The 25,810-nt window shown below is 42.7% G+C and overlaps 1 protein-coding gene across 2 annotated transcripts in view; it reads left to right on the top strand.

Annotated features, from left to right (window-relative positions):
* The first annotated feature begins 674 nt into the window (after window positions 1-674).
* The window catches only part of WDR82 (WD repeat domain 82), a 33,586-nt gene continuing 8,450 nt past the window's right edge, over window positions 675-25,810 (top strand). The window contains exons 1-9 of one of the 2 annotated variants that reach the window (XM_036332025.1): window positions 677-1,160; window positions 6,955-7,052; window positions 9,630-9,696; window positions 17,358-17,457; window positions 17,927-18,043; window positions 18,477-18,632; window positions 19,053-19,122; window positions 20,091-20,233; window positions 21,200-22,335. In XM_036332025.1, the coding sequence (XP_036187918.1) occupies window positions 1,000-1,160; window positions 6,955-7,052; window positions 9,630-9,696; window positions 17,358-17,457; window positions 17,927-18,043; window positions 18,477-18,632; window positions 19,053-19,122; window positions 20,091-20,233; window positions 21,200-21,229 (942 nt within the window). In that variant the 5' untranslated portion in view covers window positions 677-999 and the 3' untranslated portion in view covers window positions 21,230-22,335. Of the gene's footprint in view, window positions 1,161-6,954; window positions 7,053-9,629; window positions 9,697-17,357; window positions 17,458-17,926; window positions 18,044-18,476; window positions 18,633-19,052; window positions 19,123-20,090; window positions 20,234-21,199; window positions 22,336-25,810 lie in introns of those variants that run through there. The other variant, XM_036332024.1, reaches the window with a different exon arrangement.

A 25,810-nucleotide genomic window follows, 5' to 3' on the forward strand; every position in this document is an offset into this window, starting at 1 on the left:
GATATTTATTTTGTATCCTGCTACTTCACTGAATTCATTGATCAGTTCTAGTAGTTTTTGGTGGAATCTTTAGGGTTCTCTATATACAGTATCATGTTATCTGATGTAAATACTTTTTAAAACTTAGGTGAGTGTGGAGCAGTACACTTAAAATTCGTTCACTCTGCGCTTTATGCTATAAATACATTGTTTTAAAAGAAGGTTTAAAGTTCTGGCTGGTGATCACAAGAGTGTATATCCAAATGAAAAAATATTCATCCCTAAAATTTGTGCAGTCTACCATACATTATAACGCAATAAAGAAAAATACAGACATTGAAACTGCCTGCTCTGTCCAGGACTAAAAGTGAAAGCCCGCCCGCGCTGTGTTCACTGACATAGCGGACCTCCGCGTGGCCTGCGATCGGGCGCCTGCAGGGGGCGCCCGAGTCGGGGTGGGGCTATGGCTGCACAAAGACCCGCCGCTCGGGGCACCAAGGTCTTCCGGCCCACGGGGGAAGGTGGTGGGCGGCCCCACGTCTCCCGCCCTGTGAGCGGCTGGGGAAACCGCCGCCTCGGGCCACGCTGCCACTCCACTCCGCGTAGGCCGTCCCTGACGTCACCGCCCCGCCTCCCGGCCTCGTGCCGCCGTCCTAGCCCCGCCCCCTTTCCCGGCTTGCCCCGCGGTGAGGTCCCTCGCCCTCGGCTTCTGCCAGTCGCCTCAAGATGGCGGACACAATGAGCTGATCCGCGCTGGTTGCCCCTGAGCCTACTGTGAGGAGGAACGGTTGGCGAGGCCTCACTGAAAGAAGAGCGTTGCACGAGCAGGAGGAGGAAGAGGAGGAAGAGGAGGAGGCGCCCCGACTGTCGGCCGCTCTCCCGCTCGCCGCCGGCCCGGCGCTTGCCCCGCCTGGGTCGGCCCCTCGGCTGCCCGCCCGCTCGCTCGCTCGCTCGCTCGCCTGCCCGCTCGCTGCGGGGCCCCGCCCCGGCCCTGCTCCGCCGCTGCCGCCTCCTGCCGCCATGAAGCTGACCGACGGCGTGCTGCGGAGCTTCCGCGTCGCCAAGGTGTTTCGTGAGAACTCGGACAAGATCAACTGCTTCGACTTCAGCCCTAACGGCGAGACGGTCATCTCCAGCAGCGACGACGACTCCATCGTGCTCTACGATTGCCAGGAGGGCAAGTGAGTGCGGCGGTTGGCCTGGGCCCCGCCCTCCCTCCCTCCCTCCCGCGGGTCGCGCCGCGGCCGGTGCCCCACTCCGACTCCGGCCTCCGGCCTGTTTTGCACTCGCTCCCGCCAGGGCCGTTTCCACTCCGAAGCAGTCCAGGAGGCCCTTTTTTTTTTTTTTTTTTCCTGAAGCAGTAACGGTAGTAATGCTAGTAGTAGTATTTTGTAAGTCTTCGGTCTCCTCAGAGAGCGCTCCGCATCTCTTGCCCCACCCCACCTTGACCTTGACCTTTCGGCGCCGGGCCCGCCCACACCTGCCCAGCGGGTAGCGTTTCCGCGCCTCCTGCTCTATCTGAGGTGCGGGTCGGCTCTATCCCCAGCGCCGGGCCGCGGAGGCTGCTCCCCCGCCGGCCGCCGAGGCCGCTCTCCGTGCCCTCGCGGAGGTGACCTCGATCCGGCGCTGGCACCCCGCCCACCCGCTCGCCCTCGGCTTCCCGCGAAGGCCGCGTGGGTTGCAGTTCTTAGCGTCAGGATTTATTTTTTGTGCTTCCTTTCCTTTCTGTTCCGAGTCATGCTCACACTCCTTCGGACCCGGTGCCCACGCTTATAGGTGAACTTTTTACCCAACATCTGAAACTTTTCCTTTTTGCCGGGCACAAGCGAACTTGGCCGTCTCATCCCGACCTGAATGTGGACCTCCCGTTAGAACAAAGAAAGCATCGTCTAACAATTTCGTGTTTCCTCTTACGCCCTTTTTTTTTTTTTTAAACTACGCTTTATGGTCCACTTGGAATTACCAAAATTCCGAGTCTAGTCTGACCATGAAATGTATACGTTGCCCCTCTGGAGACCCACCACACCTGCTTGTAAGCCTAGCATTTGTTTTTTTTCCTTTTTTCCTGGGGAGCTTGTCAGCTTCACCTCACCCCTGTAGATTTGCTTTCTTTAAGTCCTTGCTAACTTGTGAGCTCCTTTGGAGCAGAACTGGATTTAGGCTAAATTTTATTTCCCCTCAGCCACTTTCCTCAAGCAAGCTTGCAGATCTTTGCTTTTGTCAGACTTCATTGTGTTGTCTAGTTCCAGATCTTACTTTTTGAATCTTTGGGTTTTCCTCTATCTTCTCCAGCTGTTCTTCTTCCTTTTTTTTTCCCCTTTAAAAATACACACTGATGTCTCCTATAAACTTTCTTGTGGAACTTGTCTCTTTGTGAGTTTAGTTATCTAAAGTAATTCTGTTTGGTCCGAGCCATAGTGTTCTATCCACTTTTTCCCCACTGGGGCTATGAAAAAGTATTATGTAATTGGCTCTGGATTGCCTGCTGTACGTGGGAGGGTGGCCTATAGTGGTGGTCTTGAGGGAAGAGAATTTGTTAGCTGGAGTGATGCTGAGTTTTTTGAGTCAACTTAATTCATTTGGCCTTGTGACCAGGTATGTGACATTGGTCATTTCACTTCTCTGGATATTAGATGACCTCTTTAACCTATCGGACAGAGTACATGGTCCTAAGTGGTAATGTGAAGAAAAGATTTTCCACTAGTGTGGCCAAACCAACATTGGAAGAAGTACAACGTTTTCTTGTAAGGCACAGTATCTTTTTAAAAAATATATATTTTTATTGATTTCAGAGAGGAAGGGAGAGAGAGAGAAAGAGAAAGAAAGGAACATCAGTGATGAGAGAGAATCATCGATCAGCTACCTCCTGCATGCCTCCTACAAGGGGTTGAGCCCGAAACCTGAGCATATGCCCTGACTGGGAATCAAACTGTGACCTGCTGGTTCGTAGGTTGATGCTCAACCACTGAGCCATACCTGCCGGCTAAAACAATATTCTTTATGCTCATGTTTTCTAGTTTACTGTTGTTTTTTAAAATTTTATGATGGAGTTCATCCATTGAGTGATTTTTTTTAAACTTGAGAGAATATGAAGGATATTAACTGTGGTAGGTGATGCGAATTATTCAGAGAAGGCTTTAATATTATTTGCTCATTCTTTTTTAAAAGAAATATATTTTATTGATTTTTTTACAGAGAGGAAGGGAGAGGGATAGAGAATTAGAAACATTGATGAGAGAGAAACATCGATCAGTTGCCTCCTGCACACTCCCCACTGGGGATGTGCCCGCAACCAAGGTACATGCCCTTGACCGGAATCGAACCTGGGACCCTGGAGTCCGCATGCTGACTGACGCTCTATCCACTGGGCCAAACCAGTCAAGCCTATTTACTCATTCTTTTTTTTTTTTTTTTAAATATATTTTGATTTTTTACAGAGAGGAAGGGAGAGAGATAGAGAGTTAGAAACATCAATCAGCTGCCTCCCGCACATCCCCTAGTGGGGAAGTTCCCGCAACCCAGGTACATGCCCTTGACCGGAATCGAACCTGGGACCGTTCAGTCCGCAGGCCGACGCTCTATCCACTGAGCCAAACCGGTTATGGCTATTTACTCATTCTTGATCACCAGAGTCATCATTGGTGGAGAGAAGCTTACAAAAATATTTATGAAAAAATGTTGTTCCTGGGCTTTGTAAAGATTCTCTGAAAGAATGAAATACATTAGAATTTTTTTTTAAAATATATTTTTATTGATTTCAGAGAGGAAGGGAGAAGGAGAGAGAGATAGAAACATCAGTGATTAGAGAGAATCATTGATCGGCTGCCTCTTGCATGCCCCCTGATTGAGCCTGCAACCCAGGTATGTGCCCTTGACTGGAATTGAACCCGGGACCCTTCAGTCCAAAGGCCGATGCTCTGTCCACTGAGCCAAATCAGCGAGGGCTAGAATCTTGCTTTCAAACTAGAAAATCATATGTGGTAAAAGATTTCTGTAATTAAGAACAAATCTCAGGTTAGTGTTATTGATAAATTTGAGGCAAATAGGCTACTAGGTGTACCAGTTAATAATGCGGATGGAGTTACACATATGTTGATATATATGCGATTTGATATGTATGCTATTTTGTATTGACAACAAGCTTCAAAACTTCATGTGTCAAATTTGCTGAAGGTGTTAACATCATAGATATTTTTACGCCTACTAGTAAAATTGTCAAATTTCATGCCCCAAAAAAGAGCATTTGTGGGAAGTTTTAATTCATTATTTTGAAGAAAAAGTTATTGTATACTTTGGGAAGCTTATGGTGAACATGTTCCATCTCAAGATACTTGTGAACACTGGCTTAAACGCTTTAAAATTGATGATTTCGATGTGAAAGACAAAGAACGTCCAGGTCAACCGAAAAAGTTTGAAGACCAACAATGACAAGCATTATTGGATGAAAATCCATGTCAAATGCAAAAACAACTTGCAGAAAGATTAAATGTTGCTCAGCAAACAATTTCCAATTGTTTACAAGCAATGGGAAAGATTTTAAAGAAAGGAAAATGGTGCCACATCAACTGAACGAAAGACAAATGGAAAACCGAAAAGTCATCAGTAAAATGTTGCTTCAGCAGCACCAAAGAAAGACTTTTTTACGTCGAATTGTGACTGGCGATGAGAAGTGGATTTATTTTGAGAATCCCAAATGCACAAAATCATGGGTTGGTCCAGGTCACCCATCAACATCACCTGCAAGGCCAAAATTGTTTCGGAAAGAAGACAATGCTCTGCGTTTGTTGGGATCCGAAAGGTGTGGTGTATTATGGAAACCATTAATACTGATCGCTACCTACAACAAATAATCAATTTGAACCACACTTTGATCGTGAAACGACCAGAATGGGCCAGAAGACATGGCAAAGTAATTTTGCTTCATGGTAACGCACCATCACACACTTCAAAACCAGTTAAAGACATGTAAAAAGATCTTGCCTGGGAAGTATTAACTCACCCGCAGTATTCACCAGTCCTTGCTCCTTCAGATTATCACTTGTTCCTTCAGATTACCACTTGTTCCGATCGATGGCACATGCACTTTCTGAGCAGCGCTTCAAAATGTACGAAGAAGTGGAAAATTGGGTCTCTGAATGGTTTGCCTCAAAACAAGAAAAGTTCTTTTTGGGATGGTATCCACAAATTACCTGAAAGATGGGGGAAATGTGTAGCTAGCGATGGACGTTACTTTGAATAAAGCACTTTTGATGTTTCTCTTAAAATTATCGTGTTTTCTTTGATTACAAAATCTGCCATTATTAACCGGTACACCTAGTATATATTAGTGGAACTGAAAATTTTCCTTACACCACAGACTTTAACATTGGCTCTTTAGGCTCTACTGTGGTAGATAGACTGAAATACTGGGATAAGTAAGCTTCTCCTTTCACTGGTAGAGGCAAAGTCAACTACCTTTTGAGAGCAAGCACATGTGCACGCTCATACTCACTTGTTTACTCACTCTCTCATTGGTTACCACCATACAGTAAGTAACCCCAATGAACAACTCTGGACAGTGGACTTGACTAGGTAGCCTCTGAGCTGAGAAGTCTTGTTTGGAAATGCGTTTTATGTAGGGAAATTCTTAATCTTACTGACATTAAAAAATATTGAGACCTGGCTGTTGTTTTCAGTGGTTAATGTCAGCCCGTGAACCCAAGGGTTGTGAGTTTGATTTCTGATCAGGAGCACATACCTGGTTGTAAGTTCAATCCCCACTTCATTCAGGGCACGTGCAGGAGGCAACCAATTGATGTGAGATAGGTCTTTCTCATATTGATCTCCCTCCCTCCTTCCTTCCTCCTACTCTCTCATGGGAAAAAATATCTTCAGGTGAGGACAAACAAAAAACAAATATTGGAAGTGCAAATGATTGATTCCTTACAGCTGCCTGGGTCATCTGATTGTTTAGCATCTATGTGCCAAGATGAATTTGCATTGATGACAGGGTGAACTTTTTCATAAATTGGAACTCTCGGTAAATACTGGTACAGGATTTATGAAATTCTCCTACATCTAAATGTAGAACATTATGAAGTTTTTGGTTAATGATTTTGTTGAGTTCGGTTTCAGCTTGATCCTCAAGCTTCCATAGAGGAAGACATTTACAGAACTTCAGCGAATGGATTGGTATCCTCTGGCTTGGGAAATATGTGATTTTGCATTAAAGTAAAAAGAAAGTAACCAATGACTAGTTTTGCTAGGGAGAGTTAGGTTTGCCTTCCAAAAGGCTCAGTAAGTGCTTTGGACATGTAGGATAGGGAGAATGGATAGGTTCTACAACAGCAGGTTATTAGGAAGGGTAAAAAGTAAGTTCTGGCCTCACTGGTTTGATGTATTTTCATGTCCCTCTTTATTATCAGGGTGACTTGTGTTTTTTTGTGTGCCTTTGTTCCCAAATAGATGTACTTTTTCTCAAAGCTGACTTTTGAATATTGTAATAAAGACTGAATTGAGCCCTCAGATTTACTTCCACTTTCGAATCTTTGCATTTGGTGTCCAGAGGTGAGAAAGGCTGTTGCACTTGATTTCATTTGTTTCTTCTCTCTTGTAAGAAATTCTGTTTCTGCTGAAACCGGTTTGGCTCAGTGGATAGAGCGTTGGCCTGCGGACTGAAGGGTCCCAGGTTTGGTTCCGGTCAAGGGCATGTACCTGGGTTGCGGGCACATCCCCAGTAGGAGATGTGCAGGAGGCAGCTGATTGATGTTTCTCTCTCATCGATGTTTCTAACTCTCTCTCTCTCCCTTCCTCTCTGTAAAAAAATCAATAAAATATATTTTTTTAAAAAAAGAAATTCTGTTTCTTTCTAGTGTTAGAGATTACCAAGAATCCTCATCCTTGCCACATCATTCAAGTGCTTTTTTTTTTTGAAGATCTCCGATTTGATGATGGAGGATTTTGATTGTTTTCTTTCTCTGTCCATTTTCTTATCAGACCAAAGAGAACCCTGTACAGTAAGAAATATGGCGTGGACCTCATCAGATATACTCATGCAGCAAACACAGTCGTTTACAGCTCTAATAAAATAGACGGTAAGCAAGCCTTCTTTTTAGTAGGTCATGGTTTCCTTTGTTAAATAGTTCACGGAATCTTTGTGACTATTTCTGTTTAGGTTGTAGTTACTTTAAATATTTTCCTATGATCTTAACAGTGCTAACATTGTTATGACTGAAAAGATGCTGGAGGCAAGCTGCAAGTGCTTTTGAAATTGAGTATGAAAGATCTTAGAGTAGAAAGTGGAAATAGGAAGCAACAACTGGTGTTTATGGTTTGTACTTCTGGAAACTTAGAAGAATACTTTTAGAACAAATGAAAGGAAAGAATACTTGACACATAGCAAGTGGTAAACAATAGTACCTCTTCAAAATTAAGAGATTTGAGAAAAGTTTTCACAAATGCTTGAGCTATAATAGTTTATGGGATCTTAGAAGAGTTTTTAGTGTATGCCCAATCTTCTATGGTTTGTGTCAATAAAGGACAGTGTGCTGACCTTATTTTGTCTTTGATTCTGGGGACAGTTTTTTTATCTGAATTTTATCCTTTTCCCTTTTTGCTTTTAAATAAAGCTAATGTCTTTGAAGAGTAAAGTTATTTTTAGAAATTAAACTTGTGAGTTTCTTTCTCTAATAAATGGTTCTGCTTTTACCTGCATTTCACCTGGATAAGTTGTTCTCAGTTGACAGATGATCTTGATAATTGAGCAATACCACTTAGTTCTTTTATTATTATTTTTTACAATATATTTTATGGATTTCAGAGAGAAAGTTAGAGGGAGAGAGAGAGATAGAAATATCAATGATGAGAGAGAATCATTGATTGGCTGCCTCCTGCACGCCCCACACGAGATAAAGTCCACAACCTGTGCATGTTCCTGAACGGGAACCTGTGACCTTCTGGTTCATAAGTCAATGCTCAACCACTGAGCCACATCGACTGGGCAACACTTACTTTCATGTTAGGACTCCTTTTTAAAAAAATTCTCATGAATTTGATTGTTTCACTTTTTTTGCGGTAAGATTTTTCTAAAGTCATTCAACAGAGATTGCTTAGACTGTTATTTTGGCTCTGCCTGTCTCAGAGCTGAAGTGTCTTTTTTTTTAATGTTTTTTTATGAGATGTTTCTGCCTGTACTTGACTTTTAGTAAGTATATTATTTCTACTTTTCATACCTGTATTTCAGAAATGGTTTTTTAAGTAAGCATGCATTTGATGCTTTTGACAAGAATATATAAAACATTAGAATCCTAAGGAAATATATCTGTGTGATTATCTGCATGACTGGTATATTTCTTCTGTTGGGGTCTTTTTCTGGGTGATTAAATGAGGATTGTCCAAATCTGGTTCAAGATGAGGCAAATGTGTGGCACTGCAGCTTTGCTGCCAGGCCTCCGCTGTGAGGATATTGCCTTTCCTGTGTCGAGTGCATCCTGAAGAGTTCCTTCAACGCTTCGTTTCCTTTTGCCTGATTCCAGGCTGAGGTAGTAGTTTGTACAGTTTGAGGGTCTATGATACCACCCGGTACAGGAGATAACTGTACAGGCCACTGCCTTGCCAGGAACAGCGCGCCAGCTACTGAGTGGGGCGGAGAGGATGGCGACGCCCTGCTCATCTCTGGGAAACCAGGTAATGGGGAGAAAGCCTTTTTCTGCTTAGGGAAGGTGAGTAGCTCCTAGTAATAGAACAAGCAGGAAGACTTTGTAGTTGTTATAGGAGAACTTTAATGATGTATTCAAGGAAAACCATGTAGAGTTCAGTTTTGTAACATACAAAGAGGACCTTTACCCTCTCCCAGGTTAAATGCCCTCTTATTAGAAAGTACTCCTGTGAACCACTGGGATGACTTGGTGCTGTTAGTGTCTTTGTTCCTGTGTTCTGTTTTTCTCCAGAATGTTCTTTCTGTGCTTTTCTTTCTGCATTTTGGCATCATTTCCTATTACCCCTTTCTCAACAATTGTTCCTTATTCATAGTCTTTTTAGGGGCATCGTACCTTCTAGTTCTATTCTTTATGGCACTTCATTTCCCTTCCTAGCACCATCTTTTTTTTTTTTTTTTTTTTAAGATAGAATCATTTGGTTTTTAAGAATGTCTTATTTTACCCAAGCACAGATCTCTACGATTATTCCTTTCTTTGTTATTGTCAAAATCTCACTGTTCTGACTTCTTGGTATAGTTCATGAGTTTTATTTTGAAAATGTCTTGAGATCTTTGAAACCCAAATTTTCTCACTGCTTTTTGCCACTTTATTAGTATTTTAAACTAATTTCTCTGATGGACAAGGGACTAGTGGATAGTTGGTTAATTAGAAAAGAAGTAATAGAACTTCTCTTTCCATTTTGTTTAATTTTTATGTAAATTGTAAACACAGTTAGCATTCAGGTGAGGTTATTGCTCTATAGTCTGTCAACTTAAGAATTCTGCTTTTGAATTATGTCAGATCTGTAGTGCCCTCTTTTCAGTTGTGGAAAGGAATTATTTACTATTTATTCATACCTTGCTTGGGTTATAGACAGCAATGACTTCTTTGATCTTGCCTTTTCAAGATGAAAATGCAAAGTAATTTTCTTTGAAAATAGTAGGATATCATCATGCCTTATTTGTCTTCTTACAGATACTATTCGTTACCTGTCCTTACATGACAACAAATACATCAGATACTTTCCTGGACATAGCAAAAGGTAAGACCCAAGTGTTATAGAAGTAGATAGTTCTTTTATCCCTGAGCTCTCAGATAATAGAAGAATGAATGGAGAAATTTTATCAGTGAACTAAAGCTAGTTCCTCCCTGCTGCTTGGCCTTCCTCTTGGTCTTCTTTTGTTAATCCCCACCCAGTCAACTCTTGATTAACTGAGGTTGTGGAGGCAGGGGTAGGACTTTATACATAAATTTAAATTGTTACCGGAAAGGGGACCTGGTCCTTGGTGGTTCTGCCTAGGGCCAGCTTGTAGTGCATGGGTTCTTCATGCAGGAAAAATTTCACAACATGAAGTCCAGGTGAATTTTAGCGGATGTTTATTAAAGCTGGGACAATGAAACAAGGAAGGGCTGGGAAAATGAGCCTAGGCTGGTCTGCTTTGGCTCACTAAGAAGTCAGAGAAAAGGGGGCCTTGGGTACAGGCTCTGGGGATGATCTGCCACTGCCCATTGCTGTCCTGGTTGCAAGCCTTGTGGGGTCCCTTGGAGTTCAGGAGATACATGCCTAGGGGAAAGAAGTAGGAAGGAGAACGCAGGCTGGGAACTTTGTTTTGAGGGGTTTTAAAGGCTGGGTGTTTAGGGGAAGTCTCTGGAGAGAATCTCAATAGAATATTCATCAGCTTTATGCTGATGTACCAAAATGAGGTTTTTTCTCTTCATCTGTCCTTGGTTGTGGTTGGCAAATGGCACTAATTGGATTTCTGCTGTCACCCTTCCTGGAGTGATTTAAGCTATTTACCCTGTGGTTAGGAGGAGAAGTACAAAACATTTACTCAAGTGTCCCTGGTTTAGGGAAGATAGGATATATTAGATCAGTGGTCGCCAACCGGTGGTCCTTGAGGTCTGAAAGGTTGGCGACCGCTGGTTTAAGGAAACCTTTGGAGCAGTGGTCACCAACTGTTGGTCCGCAGACCACTGCTGGTCTGTGAGGTCTGAAAGGTTGGTGACTGCTGTACTAGATGGCTGTAACTGCTTGGCATCTTGATTTTCTAGATGGTTGTAAACTGCTGTTTAACAGTCTGATCTTAGTTTCCCTAGTCCACTTGTCCTGGTTTACTGGCCTGTCTCAAAATCACAGTTAAAATGTAATTAGGAAAAATGGTAGATTAAAGATATTCAGTGGAAACCTATGTAGTAAAAATACAGTTAGCATTTAGGAACCCCAATGAAAGGGGTATCTGTATATATATGAAGCCTCCCAGTAAGGTGGTCCCATTTCAGCAGGTTTCTGCTTTATACAAACATTCTATGTGGGGACCTTAATGAGGATGCAAAAGAATAATTGTCCTTTGTTACTTTTAAAAGTCAAGAAGCTTGTTTCCTTATCCTGTTTGGTAGTGTAGGTTGCTTCTCTGTCTCCTTTGCCAATTTCCTCAGTATTTTTTTCTCTAGTTTGTCAAGTTTTGGTTGAATGTTAAACACATTTTTCCCTTGGATGATATTTTAATCACAGGGAGTGGGTTATTTCCTCCTGCTTTCATTTGCAAATGTCCAGAAACCAAGTAAGGCTTAGAGTGGCAGAGTACCCTGACAGGCTGCACTCTGATTGGGCAGGGCATTTCTGTTACTGAAGGTAAGAGGCGGCAGCTGTTGATTACGGTAGTGCCAGACAGTGAATGGCTTGTGACAAGTAGATGTTTTTGTTTGTTTGTAATCAAATTAATGTTCACTAATGTACTGTTGTCTATAATTGAGTTGATTGCAGTTGTTCAAAATTCTTTCCAATTTTCCCAGTTGTCCAATCTCTTGACCACCTGATTCTTATTAGTAGAAGACTTTGTCCCTCTCTTTTTGACAAAATCAAGGCCATCCAAAATAAGTTCTTTTCAAATTGTATTTCTTTCACCTAAATTCTGCTCTTCCTTCGAACTCTTTCCTTGAAAAAAGAGTAGCCTTTCTTCCTTGACAAAACCAACCTCTGTTTGCTTTCATCTGCTTAACTGGACATTTCCTTGCTGTCTACAAACTTACTTGGTCTCTTATCTTAAATCTATTTCTGGAGCCTATCACCCACTCCTTTTCACTGTCAAATATGAGTAATTTGCATACTCCTGTCTTCACCATCTAGTCCCAGAGTCATGTATGGGGTTTTTTCTAAGCTGTTTTACTTCCCGTTCCCTGCTGCCTCCAGTTAAAATTCATTGCCCTGGGCTTTTTTGGAGGTGCTCAACTTTTCAGTAAAACATTTTTTCCCCAGTTTGCAGCTGACTTTTCCCATCTCGGTTTTATTCTCTCGCTATTCTTGGCTTCTCTTTCTCCTTTTGGCTCTAAAATATATAAGGTTCTATTCTAGCCTTTCCTCCTTCTTGGTATTTAAAAAAAATATCTCCCCTGATTTCATTCATGTCTACTCAGATGGCTTCCCAAATCAGTATTTTTAGCCCATGTCTGTCATGATTTCCAGACTCAATTTCCACCTACAGGTTTTATACACATCTGTGCAGATGTTTTTTCCATGTCCCCCACCTGACAGGTCCAACACTCCATCCATCATTGTTCTATTCCTTGAGTCATCTCCTCTCTGTCTACCTCATGTTTCTTCATGTCTGTTCCTATCGATTCTCTGGACTCAAAGCCTCTGTTGTCTCTTGACTCCCTTTCCCCTCCAGTGAGATGTTAAATCCTATTGATTCTATCTAGCTTTAATCCCCTGTGTCGCTCTCCTCCCTACTCTCTCCTTGCTTCTGTTCTGGCTTATGTCCTGTCAGGTGAATTATTGTCAAATCCTAATTAATCTCCCCATCCCTCACCATCCTGCTTTAGCACCCTGTATTATAGTTCTGACCACAACATCCCTCAGGAAGCCTTAAAGGCTCTCCACATTTGCCTACTCCTTTCCCTTGGACTCAGGTTCTCCTTCCTCTGGCTCTGACTTTTCCCCCAGCATTATCACTCAGTTGCGGTGAATTGAACACGAGCCTCATGACTTCCTATCTTGCACCTTCTGGAAAGGTGTTTCCCATTGAAATCATGTTTACCACAGGTAATACCTCTTCCAGGAAGCCTTCCCTGGCCTTCTCTTGGAGTTGTCTGGACTAGATAGTTAAGCTTCCATAGAGTTGAGGTATTATTCCTGTTTGTGTTCCCTGTACCTCTCAGCATAAAGTTTTTTTGCCAAGATGGACTTCCTCTGAGCTATTGACCTGAATGCTGTGGCATAAAATTGCATGTCTATAAGCATTTTGCTCACTCTGTTTTAATTATCACCTTAGCATTCCCAGGAAATTTTGGCTTACAGTATATTTTAAATTTTTGAGTTGGGGAGCTAGTGTAAATGTTACATTGGAAGATTTTTTTTTTTTTAAGAAAAATTTTAAAAAACGTAAATGGTAAGGAAAGTAAATTTTTTTCATTTTCTGTTCATGGTGTACATTTTAATTCTTTCTAGTGGAACCAAAAACCTCCTGAACCCCTTTCAGTATCATTCAAAACTTGAATTTCCTCTATGTCTAGATTTTAAAAATCTATTTACAAATGAGCTGTGCAGTTAGTTCAGTCATCTTTTTTACTTCAAGCTTTTCTTTGTCAAAATGAAACAGTACAATATGCATATTTCCTCTGTAATTTTTAAAAAGTTTATTTATTGATTTTTAGAGAGAAGAAGGGAGAGAGAGAGAGAGAGAGAGAGAGAGAGAGAGAGAAACATCATTGTTCCACTTATTTATGCATTTATTGGTTGATTCATGTATGTGCTCTGACCAGAGATCAAACCTGCAACCGTGGTGTTTTGGGACAATGCTGTAACCAACTGAGCTACCCAGCCAGGGCTCCTCTATACCTATAGTCTTTATTTGTGATACCAGCTGCTAGATCTATGAAGTGTTTTGCAGTCAAGCTAGAATATAGAACTATTCGTCCATACACCCAGAAGAGCCACCTGAATGTCTACTTTCACAAGGGCTTTCTTCATAGGCGATATGGTAGAGTCACAGTCACTGTACAGGTCAGAGCTCACACCTCAAGAACCCCATGGTCAGGGCCATGGTATGCCCTGGGAGGCAGGTAAAGTGGTGCCACGTGTGGTCCTTCTCTGCAGGCCAGGCCCAAATGCTGGGGAAATGGAGGAGGGTGTCTCTTCAGAGCACAGAATGGCAGAGCAAGAACACCAGCAGAGAGGACAGGAGAGCTCAGGATGAGTCCTTGGAAGAAATGTTTTTTTAGTGAGCGATTTTCTTTTTAAAAAAAATTGATTTCAGAGAGGAAGGGAGAGGGGGATAGAGATGGAAACATCAATGATGAGAGGAAAATCATCGATTGATTTCCTCCTGCACACCCCCTACTGGGGATTGGGCCTGCAACCCAGGCATCTGCCCTGACTGGGAATCAAACTGTGACCTCCTGGTTCATTGGTCAATGCTCAACTATTGAGCCACCCAGCTGGACAGTGGGTAATTCTTAATGGGATAATCATAAAAAGGGACCTATATCAAAAATATAGTTGCTGGTAGCACAGGCCTGTGGCTCTGTAAGTGTAATGCCCAAATTAGCAGTCTATCACCTAGATCAGTGGGCTGAGGTCTGAGAATTCAAGTTTCTAACAAGCTCCTAGGACCTAGGTCAGTGGTTGGCAAACTGCGGCTCGTGAGCCACACACGGCTCTTTGGCCCCTTGAGTGTGGCTCTTCCACAAAATACTGACTTCTGCGCATGGGCCACGAAGTTTCAATCGCGCTGTACCTGTGCGCCTGCATGGAGTATTTTGTGGAAAAGCCACACTCAAGGGGCCAAAGAGCCGTGTGTGGCTCGCGAGCCGCAGTTTGCCAACCACTGACCTAGGTCCTAGGACAGTGATGGCGAACCTATGACACGTGTCAGAGGTGACACGCGAATTCATTTTTTTGGTTGATTTTTCTTTGTTAAATGGCATTTAAATATATAAAATAAATATCAAAAATATAAATCTTTGTTTTACTGTGGTTGCAAATATCAAAAAATTTCTATATGTGACACGGCACCAGAGTTAAGTTAGGGTTTTTCAAAATGCTGACACGCCGAGCTCAAAAGGTTCACCTCACTGTCCTAGGAGCTTGTTAGAAACTTGAATTCTCAGACCTCAGTCCAGACCTGTTGGATCAGTCCTGGGAGTGACCTCAGTGATCAGTGTGAGCCCACCCTCCCAGCCATGCTGGTGCCACTTGGGTATAGACTTTTAGTCTAGACCACAGACCACTCATTAAGTATCCCATGTAGTTCAGTACCATAAATTCACCCTTTTAAAGTAAACAGTTCGGTGGTTTTCAGTACACTTACAAAGCTGGGCAGCCATTCCACTATCTTAATTCCAGAACATTTTCATCACTCCAAAGAGAAACCTTGTACCCATTCACATTCCCTGGCAACTACTAATCTACTTTCTGTCTCCATAGCTTTGCCTCTTCTAGACATTTTGTATAAATAGAATCAGACAGTATGTGGCCTTTTGTGTTCGTCACTTACCATGTTTCCAAGGTTCATACATACTGTATGTAACATGAATCAGTACTTCATTTTAAAAAATATATATATTTTATTGATTTCTTGCAGAGAGGAAGGGAGAGGGATAGAAAGTTAGAAATATCGATGAGAGAAACATCGACAAGCTGCCTCCTGCACACTCCCTACTGGGGATGTGCCTACAACCAAGGTACATGCCCTTGACCAGAATCGAACCTGGGACCCTTGAGTCTGCAGGCTGACGCTGTATCCACTGAGCCAAACCAGTTAGGGCAGTACTTAATTTTTTAATGCTGAATAATATTCCATTGTATGGATACATACCACATTTTGCTTATCCATTCATTAGTTGATGGACATTTGGGTTTCCAGTTTTGGGCTATTATGAATAATGCTGCTGTGAGCATACATGTACTTTCTTTGTGTGGACATTTTCATTTTTCTTGTAATTTCTGGGTCATAGCAACTCTTGTTTTTTGAGGAACTATAAACTTTTCCCAAAGGAACTGTGCCATTTTACATTCCCACCAGCAATGTATGAAGATTCCAACTTCTCCACATCCTCACCATCATTTGTTATCTCTCTCTTTTTTTCCGTTATCTCTCTTTTAGATTATAGTTATGCTGGTGGTTGTGAAGTGGTATTTCATTGTGTTTTGATTTGCATTGGAATCATACATTTTTATGCTACAGCTTTAAGTTGCTTTTTTAATTATATTAGTTGGCTTTTGATTATCCAGATTGCTTGTGTAGTGTGTTCCTTAAAATGGCAGTTTGGGGAGAACAGGTTTACCAGGTGTACCGGTTAATAATGTGGGTTTTTTTCAATAGATGGAGTTACACATATGTTGATATATATACGATTTGATATGTATGCCATTTTGTTGTATTGACTTCAAGCTTCAAAACTTCATGTGTCAAATTCGCTGAAGGTGTTAACATCATAGATATTTTTTACGCTTAAAAATGTCAAATTTCATGCCAAAAAAAACATTTGTGGGAAGTTTTAATTCACTTTATTTTGAAGAAGAAGTGATCGTATATTTCAGGAAGCTTATAAAGGTGAACATGCTCCATCTCAAGATACTTGTGAACACTGGTTTAAACGCTTTAAAATTGATGATTTCGATGTGAAAGACAAAGAACGTCCAGGTCAACTGAAAAAGTTTGAAGACCAACACTTACAAGCATTATTGGATGAAGATCCATGTCAAATGCAAAAACAACTTGCAGAAAGATTAAATGTTGCTCAGCAAACAATTTCCAATTGTTTACAAGCAATGGGAAAGATTTTAAAGAAAGGAAAATGGGTGCCACATCAACTGAACAAAAGACAAATGGAAAACCGAAAAGTCATCAGTAAGATGTTGCTTCAACGGCACGAAAGAAAGTCTTTTTTGCATTGAATTGTGACTGGCGATGAAAAGTGAATTTATTTTGAGAATTCCCAAATGCACAAAATCATGGGTTGATCCAGGTTAACCATCAACATCACCTGCAGGGCCAAAGTTGTTTCGGAAAGAAGACAATGCTCTGCATTTGGTGGGATCCAGAAGGTGTGGTGTATTATGAGCTTCTAAAACAGGTGAAACCATTAAAACTGATTGCTACCAACAATAATCAATTTGAATCACGCTTTGATCATGACCAGAATGTGCCCGAAGACATGGCAGAGTAATTTTGCTTCATGATAACGCACCATCACACACTTTAAAACCAGTTAAAGACACATTAAAAGATCTTGCCTGGGAAGTATTAACCCACCCGCAGTATTCACCAGTCCTTGCTCCTTCAGATTATCACTTGTTCCTTCAGATTACCACTTGTTCCTTCAGATTACCACTTGTTCCTTCAGATTACCACTTGTTCCGATCGATGGCACACGCACTTTCTGAGCAGCGCTTCAAAATGTATGAAGTGGAAAACTGGGTCTCTGAATGGTTTGCCTCAAAACAAGAAAAGTTCTATTGGGATGGTATCCACAAGTTACCTGAATGATAAAAGGGAAATGTGTAGCTAGTGATGGACATTACTTTGAATAAAGCACTTTTTGATATTTCTCTTGAAATTATCGTGTTTTCTTTGATTATGGAATACGTCATTATTAACCGGTACACCTAGTATATATGTAAGCCGGTAGAGTGGTTTAAGGTTCGCATCCAGTTTTTGTAAGTATTTTGCTTCAACTCTTATTTATCTCAATGCATTTCAGGGTGGTGGCCTTGTCCATGTCACCTGTGGATGACACTTTCATTTCTGGGTCTCTTGATAAGACCATTCGACTCTGGGATCTCCGGTCTCCTAACTGCCAGGTAATGGTACCTCACAGTTACACTTTGAGTGTTATGTATGGTAGGCACTGTCATCAACTCTCCCTCTCAAGGAAAGGGGGAAAGCATTGGTTCTATTCTGGGATCCCAGAGTCTTTTTAAAAAACTTTGGAGAAAATCTGATTTCCTGGTAGGTAGCTGGTAATTAAGCAAATTATGCTCTGTGGCTTATTGCTTTAAAAATGTTTTCCTGGAGCCTTTTAGCCTCAGATTTGTTATTTGGATTTAGTGGCTATAAAATACAGTTAAGGTTGATCTGAAATCAGTTGTATGGAGACCTGTTTTTTTTTTTTGTTTTTTTTTATAAAAGCTTCATTTCAGTTTTACTTTTTCACTTCTGTAGGTAGGCTGGTATCTATTTGTGTCTCTTAGTTTTCTTTGGGAAAAGTAAATTTTATAGTGATAGGACCCTAGGTTCATTAACTTTTTTTTCTTATTTCTGTTTTCTTAGGGCCTCATGCATCTACAGGGCAAGCCAGTTTGTTCTTTTGATCCAGAAGGGTTAATTTTTGCTGCCGGTGTCAATTCTGAAATGGTCAAACTCTATGACCTTCGCTCTTTTGATAAGGTAAATCCTTAAGCTCTCTTGATATTGTGGAAGTTTTGATGGGTGAGATGGACATTTTAAGAACTTTTTAAAAAACATATATTTTTATTGATTTCAGAGAGGAAAAGAGAGGGAGAAATAGAAACATCAATGATGAGAGAAAATCATTGATCTGCTGCCTTTGTCCCCTACTGGGGATCGAGCCTGCAACCCCGAGTTGGACCCAAGACCCTTTAGTTTGCAGGCTGATGCTCTAACCACTGAGCCAAACCAGCTAGGGCTTTAAGAACCTTTTCTATGATAGAGAGGTATATGGTAGATATTGGAGAGTGTCATAGCAGCAGTTCATCCTTTGCTTTCCCTAGTCAAAAAGGAATCCAAAGGGGATAGAATAAGAGCTCAGGCAGAAGGAATTATTGATGTGCATTGGGGCTGCTGCTTTTATCTTTTGCAGGGGCCATTTGCAACATTTAAGATGCAGTACGATCGGACTTGTGAGTGGACAGGACTTAAGTTCAGCAACGATGGCAAACTCATCCTCATCTCCACCAATGGCAGCTTCATTCGTCTCATTGATGCATTCAAGGGAGTGGTGATGCACACGTTTGGGGTGAGCTGACTTAGCTGTTTCCATGTTCCTGTCTCCTGGGCTGAGAGTTGTGTTCACTGGTTAGTGGAGACAAACAGCTATCCTTGACTCACTGATTGAGGCACAGGCTTACATTTTGTTCCTATATATGAACTTACTTCCCTTGGATTCTGAGACATTCACTTCTCACCCAGTGACCCAAGTTTAGTGTTTAGATGTCATATAATTTGTGACCATAAACGTTTTCTTGCCCTCCTGAATCTGGAGCTAGAGTAGGCAGTGAATGGTAAAGGGTGGGGCCACGTTTGGAAACTTGGTGCCGTTGTGCATGAGAAGAGGGTTTCACAGAAAGGAAGGTGATGAGTCTGCTGGGTCAGTGTTTCTAGGCAGTTATTTTTTTGTTAAGGGCACTTTGGCAAGAGAACTGTTCTGTTTTTTTAGGGTTATGCCAACAGCAAAGCTGTCACACTGGAGGCCTCATTTACTCCGGATTCCCAGTTTATTATGATAGGTAAGTGCTCTTTATACCCTTTGGGGGTTATTTTTTTAATACTGAGGTTTTGTTTCTATTATTTTTGTTAATTTTAACTAATTAAGATAATATTTGTTATCCTTTTGTTAAGATGTTCTCAGATTTCTGTGTATCACTGTATGCCAAAGGTATAGTGTCTTTAAACTATTCTGACTTTGCAGTTCTTTACTGGGAACTGGCATTAATGTTGGTCTTTCCTGGACTAGCATTAGAGTTAAACTCTACAAGCACCATCTTATTAGTAATACTGATTTTCTGATATAATCCTGCTTTCAATCATTTTTAAAGTATATTTTTTATTGTTGATAGTTTTATAGATATCTCCCATTTTTCCCCCCTTGACCTCCCTCCTCCCTGCCCTACCCACCCCCCAGGTCTTCACTATCCTATTGCCTGTGTCCATGGGCTATACATACAAGTATATGAGTTCTTTGGTTTATCTCTTCTCATCCCCCCATTTCAGTCACCTTAATGGCTAGGTGTTGGTGGTGTAATGATATTTAGCCTCCATTTAAAAAAAAATGTTTTTATTGATTTTAGGGAGAGAGGAAGGGAGAGGGAGAAACATCAACATTGATCGGCTGCCTCCTGCATGCCTCTGTTGGGGATCGAGCCAACAACCCAGGCATGTGCCCTGACAGTGACCTTGGTGCATGGGTTGATTGATGCTCAACCATTGTGCCATACCAGCTGGATTTAAATACCAGCCCCCATTTTTAATGAGAAAACTGAAGTCAGAGGGGAAGTTATTTGCTTAGGAACAAATAACTAGGATCAAGATTAATTCCCAGAGTGTCCTTTCTTCACCGCTTCTCCTCCCTCTCAATTTCTGCTGAGGGCTGGGTCCTGAAACATGACTTCTTTCTACATGCCAATCTATGTCTCTTTCCCACTTCCCTTTTTATTGTGCTTTGAGCTGTTGTGTGTTCCTTGATCATTCTATTCAGGTTCAGAGGATGGCAAGATCCATGTCTGGAATGGAGAGAGCGGTATAAAAGTAGCTGTGTTGGATGGCAAACATACAGGCCCCATTACCTGTTTGCAGTTCAACCCCAAGTTCATGACCTTTGCCAGCGCATGTTCCAACATGGTATGTGAACAGTGGGAGATGTCCTTCAGTTGGGTTGTGGGTGTTTCAATGAGCACAGCAAGCTGTGTTCTAAATAGGTTCATTACAAGCACCCAAGTTTGTTTCTCAGCTGTTGTTTCCATGTTTCACCTCTTACTCTCTGATCTCTGGTTGGGCTGGCCTTTCATTTTTACTCTTCTTTCTATGATCTGGGATCACCTGTGAGCTCCCCGGAGATCTTAAGCCAGTTTTAGCTCTGGCTCCTGGTTTTATGCCCAAACTATCTGGGCTATGCTTTGACAGCTTTTTGTCTTCTTAAAATACTTTGAACAAGCCTTTTGTGGTTGTAACCTATAAGTTTTCCGTTTTTCTCAGTTTATCGCTGAATTCCTCAGAAATTCTTACAGTTGATCATAACTCACCACTTAGAAAATTTTCTCCAGGCTGTGTCTCTTCCTAGATAACACTGGCAGAACAAAGCATCATGAGTCTCAGCCACCAGTTTCCCCTTGGCATCTTCTAAACCTACCTGGATATTTGGAGGATGAGGCACTTACCCAGAACACATTACCTTCCTGGCCCTCCCCCCCACCCCTCCTCCTAAGAAAACCTAAAAAAAAAAGCATCAAAACCATCCAGTCCAATCCTCATTTTTTACAGATCAGGCAGGTAGGGCCTTTCAATGAGGGTCACTTGTACATTAGTATGAGGCTAGGTTACCCAGATGCCTACCTCCTGGTCAGCACTCCTTTTTATCCTTACCACTGGGCCACTGTGGTAAGGATAAAAAGGGTAGCAGTATTGGAGGGAAATAGAACCGTGTAAAGTGGAGTGTTTCTCCATAGATTGCCAGAGTCGGTTGTTTGGGAGAGAAGGCCACCAGCCATAAGGGTTGGACAGCTTGACGCTGTGGGAAGGGGTAAAAGAACCCTTAGTAGTTAAGAGAGCGACTTGGCTTTTTAAAGTTGACTTATGTTCTTTTTCCAGGCCTTCTGGTTGCCCACCATTGATGACTGATCCTGATGCTGTTTGGCTATTTCTGTACAGTGAGTGTGGCCAGCAGGAAAAAACTCAGAGGGACTGATCTAATATTGGGACTGGATCATTTGACTGGGCTGGAGAGCATCTTTTCACATGGCCTTCCCATGGATGTGCTGTACATCTGCTCAAAAGAAAAAAAAGTACTTTGCCAAGCTTCTTCAAAAGGACTCTTGGTGGGGCAGATTCAATTGGGACTCAGATTTTCTAGCTGTCCACTGCACCAAGCTCCTCCAGAGGATGACCAGACTCATGATTAGGGTATAGTGGGGCCCTTAAGGCGCCTTCAATTTTGAATGTATTTGCTGCTGAGGAGCTGGTGAAGTTATTAATTCTGCACATCCCCTCTCTTACCCCCATAAATGCATGGGAAGCCACAGTTCTGGTTTTGAGATGCTAGAGCAGCTCAGTGCCCCTTGCCCTCACCCTGCATGTCTTATTACTGGGTCTCCCTGTGTCATTGTGGTATAATCCACAACCATATGTTACTTAGGTGCCAAACATTTACAGAAATAAGTCTTCATATATCTTGGGGTCAGAAAGGGACAGATACAGAAAGACCTTGTTTGCTAGGAAGAGTCAAGTTATAGTCATTTGAGGGTGGGTGACCTAGACATGCCTCAGGCTCTGGGTTTTAGGTGGGAAAAGACCCAAGAACCTGAAAGGGAGGAAGGGGTAGCAGATGAGTTCCTAGGACTGGGAGGTATAGCAGTAGCCTAGTGTGGTCCCTTCTCATCAAGACAAACCAGTGGTCCTCTTGGGTGCCTACCCAGTGTGGTTGTGTACAAAAGCAAGGGAGTCTATTTTTGTACATGAGATACATCACACTTTCCTGTGGGGCCAGTATTGTGGAGTGAGTTTGAGTTGTTTACACTGATGCCTTCCCTGCCCACCACAAATTGTGTACATAGTCTTCTGATGATACCATCCCTTCCCAGCTCTTAACCATGAGCTGGCTCCAGGCCTGTGTTATATGTTATATTAGCCTTTTTATATATGATCTTGGGTTTCTGTTGTTTGTATTTTAGCACAGTGTGTACACCTTCATTTAAATATATCTGTGTATGTGCATACATATATATGTATACTAGAGGCCCAGTGCATGACATTTGTGCACTGGGGTGGGGGTCCCTCAGCCCGGCCTGCACCCTCTCGCAGTCCAGGACCCCTTGGGGGACATCTGCCTGCCGGCTTAGGCCCGCTCCCTGCGCAGAGAGCGGGCCTAAGCCAGCAAGCGGATATCCCCCAAGGGGTCCTTAGTGCTGCTACAGAGGCGGGAGAGAGACTCCCGCTGCCGCCGCTATGCTCACCAGCCGTGAGGCCAGCTTCTTGCTGAGCGGTGCTCCCCCTGTGGGAGTGCACTGACCACCAGGGGGCAGCCCCTGCTTTGAGCATCTGCCCCCTGGTGGTCAGTGCGTGTAATAGCGACTGGTCATTTCATCTTTCAGTCGATTTGCATATTAGGGTTTTATTATATAGGATAGGGTGTATGTATGCATATATATATAAAATACTTGTTTCTTGGAGTTTAGCTGAAGAACAGCCTGGGGGAAAGACTGCATCCTTGCTAATAGTGTTTGCCACAAGTGTTTGTGAGTCTTCCCTATTACATTTTCCCTTAGGAGACTTTAAGGAGCAAAGCTCCAAGTGTTTGCTATTCCCATGGCAGCTAATTGAGGGTCTTGGGACGACTCCCTTGTGTTCATCAAGCCGCACTTTGGGGCCCTCTCTGCAGTATTAGCCCCCTTTTTTGCCTGGTGATATTCTGTCTGCACCTTTATATGTGTGACAGTCACTTTTGCATGCCTTCTGTGTCTGGCTTACAGTATTTGGGGACAGGATGCTGGAACCACGGCATTTTCAGTTTGAGGCTTTACCAATTACACGTCACTCCTGTTTACCTGTTATGTCTTCTTTCTTGTTTCTGTTCCTTGCCTTCTCTTGGGGGAGGGAGGGGTCCTGATCAGGGTTGAGATGAGCTGTGGCTAGCTTATGGCTTTTCTTCCCCTGCATGGCCTTCTTAGAGCAGGATGAATGGCATGTTATTTTACTAAATTCCCAAACATTTAATTAAGCAGGTAACATACTCCCTGCTCTTCCAGAAACAGACTCAACAAGGTAATGATTTGTCCACAAGGACTTGCCCAAGAGTACATGTCTGCTAGGGGGAAAGCAAGCCATTACTGCCTCTGTTCAGCAGCAGAAATAGGCTATGAATTGCAAGCAATTACTATTTTGTTTTAGCAGCTACTTTTTTTTTTTTTTTTTTTAATCTTCACTTGAGGATATTTTTTCCATTGATATTTAGAGAGGGAAGGAGGGGTAAACATCAATGTGAGAGACACATGAAATGGTTGCTTCCTGCACAAGCCCCTGACCGTGGCCAGGGATTGAACCTGGCGTAGGCTGATGCTCTAACCACTGAGAACACTGGCCAGGGTGCAATTTTTGACTTGTTCTCAAACTTAAAGGTCAAGGGGCATGCATCTTTCTCAATGTAGACTAGGACCTGCAGCTTCTGTGATACTCACTTTATATAGCTTTGCAATTTAATAGTGAAGGAAATTTTAGAAACCAAATGAACTCCTGACTTTCCCGGGATAGAAAATTCATAGTAGGGATAACTTCAGAGAGTGCTTGGAACAGGGTTAACAGAAAACCTGCATAATTAACATATCTGTAACTAGAGCAGCTACCAAGCATAATTTTCCTGTCAGCAGGAAAATGAATTGTATTGAGTTGTGTGTCCAAAGCTGAGGTACCATGTCCTTTGAAAATATGCACTCATGGCCTCTATAAGGACCTGGCTCCTGAGTTAGGAAGGAAAGGAAAACGACGTAGCTGGAAGTGACTGGAGATGATGTGGTGGTGGGAATAAGGCAGAATAAAGAGAATAAAGGCTGTTGGCCAAAGAGGCTGAAGGCTGGGGCTGCATGGATGCTCACAGTGGAGCCAGAGGTGCTTGAGTTCTTAGTGAGGAGGGGCTGCTCACCACTTTCAAGTCGGGCCAGAGCCACCGATTTGTATGCGACAGTAACAACACTGCATTGCTCAGCCACCAGCTAGTTGGTTATTATTATTATTATTGTTTTTTTTAAGAAAAACTTCTGGTTGCAATAACAATTAGTGCTTATTAAAGAAAATTTGGGAATTTTAGAAAGAATCAGTTTTCCACCCAAATGCTATCACTGTTAATCTTTTGGTGTTAAGTGTTCTAGACATTTCTGTGTGTAGATTTTTGGTGTGTTTACATAGTTGTTATTCTACTGTATATACAATTTTATGTCCCTTTTGTACTTAACATAAACATTTTTCCATGTTATCTGTCTTAAACAGAATTTTATGGCTGTAGCCTCTTCCTTTGAGTTTCGGTAGCATTGTTTGGTTCCTAGAGTTGGAGGGTGAGATGGGTTGACTCCTGGCTCACAGTGGGCTTCGCTAAAACACTGTGTGGATGGTTGGTTGTGCTTCCTGGGACTGCCCTTGACTGCCCCTGGTGACTAAACTATGGGCTGGTGGGAGGAACCACTAAACTCAGTCCTCAGGTGAATAGCAGCGTGAGTCTCCTCTACCCCAGCCTCTAATAAGCAACCATATGGCCAGAAATGAGTGAATGGGAAAGGCCAGCCTGAGCCAACCTTGATCTTCAGAGACTTACATCTGGCATGTACCTCAGGCTACCTTTCATCCCCACTTTTATCTCAGCTCTTAATCAAAATGGCAGCCTCTATCTGGAATAAGATTTGTCCTGCTAGGCCTTAGCTTTTGGGGGGCAAGGATAGTGGGGCCTCTTTGAGGCTTCTATGCCAGTTTTGGCAGACGGCCTGGCAATTGCTTGGTAACCACTGCCTGGCTTGTGAGTTGGTAACTACTAGAGCCTGTATTCTAACTGCTCTATCCTTGGAGCTGCAAGCACCTGCCATGTGCCTTATTCCCGGCCCTCTCTGGACCAGAGAAGACAGTCTTAGGCCCATTACTTTGCCCATGGTCATTGGAGGTTGGCCAAGGGCTGTGAAAGGCAGCAGAGGGAACATCCCAGCTTATGAGCAGTAGGTTGACAGATTGCTCAAAGAGGAAGAGACCTCACAACCCAGTGGGAGCGCTGCTGCAGCATTTGACTCTGAGACATGAATACATAGGTCAGTGTAGCTGTTCCTGCTGCAGTCACTCCTGTCAGCTTGCTTGTAGTTGACAGACCCACTGCACCCACGCCCTTGGCTTCAGCCTTTGGTGTGAGGAGCAAGAGGATGAGCTGGCTCAGCTGTTGATATGGGCGAGAGGCAGACACAGGATGCTGCCCACACTCTTGGGGGCGGGAAACTACTGAGGAAAGGGGAAGTAAAACTCCTGCAGGTTATCCGGGCACACTCCTGCCCTTGCCAGCTGCCAACTAGAGTCCTGGAGAGGCTGCCCAGGGCGGCTGGGGCCGACCAGTTTGTCAGGATACATGGAGGTCCAGACTGTGGACAGATGTAGGTCCAGAAATGCTGGGCTATGGGATATGACTGAAAAACGAGAAATTTTGTAGTTTTTCCTATCTTCCCTAAAAAACGTTTAGGA

Source organism: Myotis myotis, unplaced genomic scaffold (assembly GCF_014108235.1).
Source record: "Myotis myotis isolate mMyoMyo1 unplaced genomic scaffold, mMyoMyo1.p scaffold_m19_p_13, whole genome shotgun sequence".
NCBI lineage: Eukaryota > Metazoa > Chordata > Mammalia > Chiroptera > Vespertilionidae > Myotis > Myotis myotis.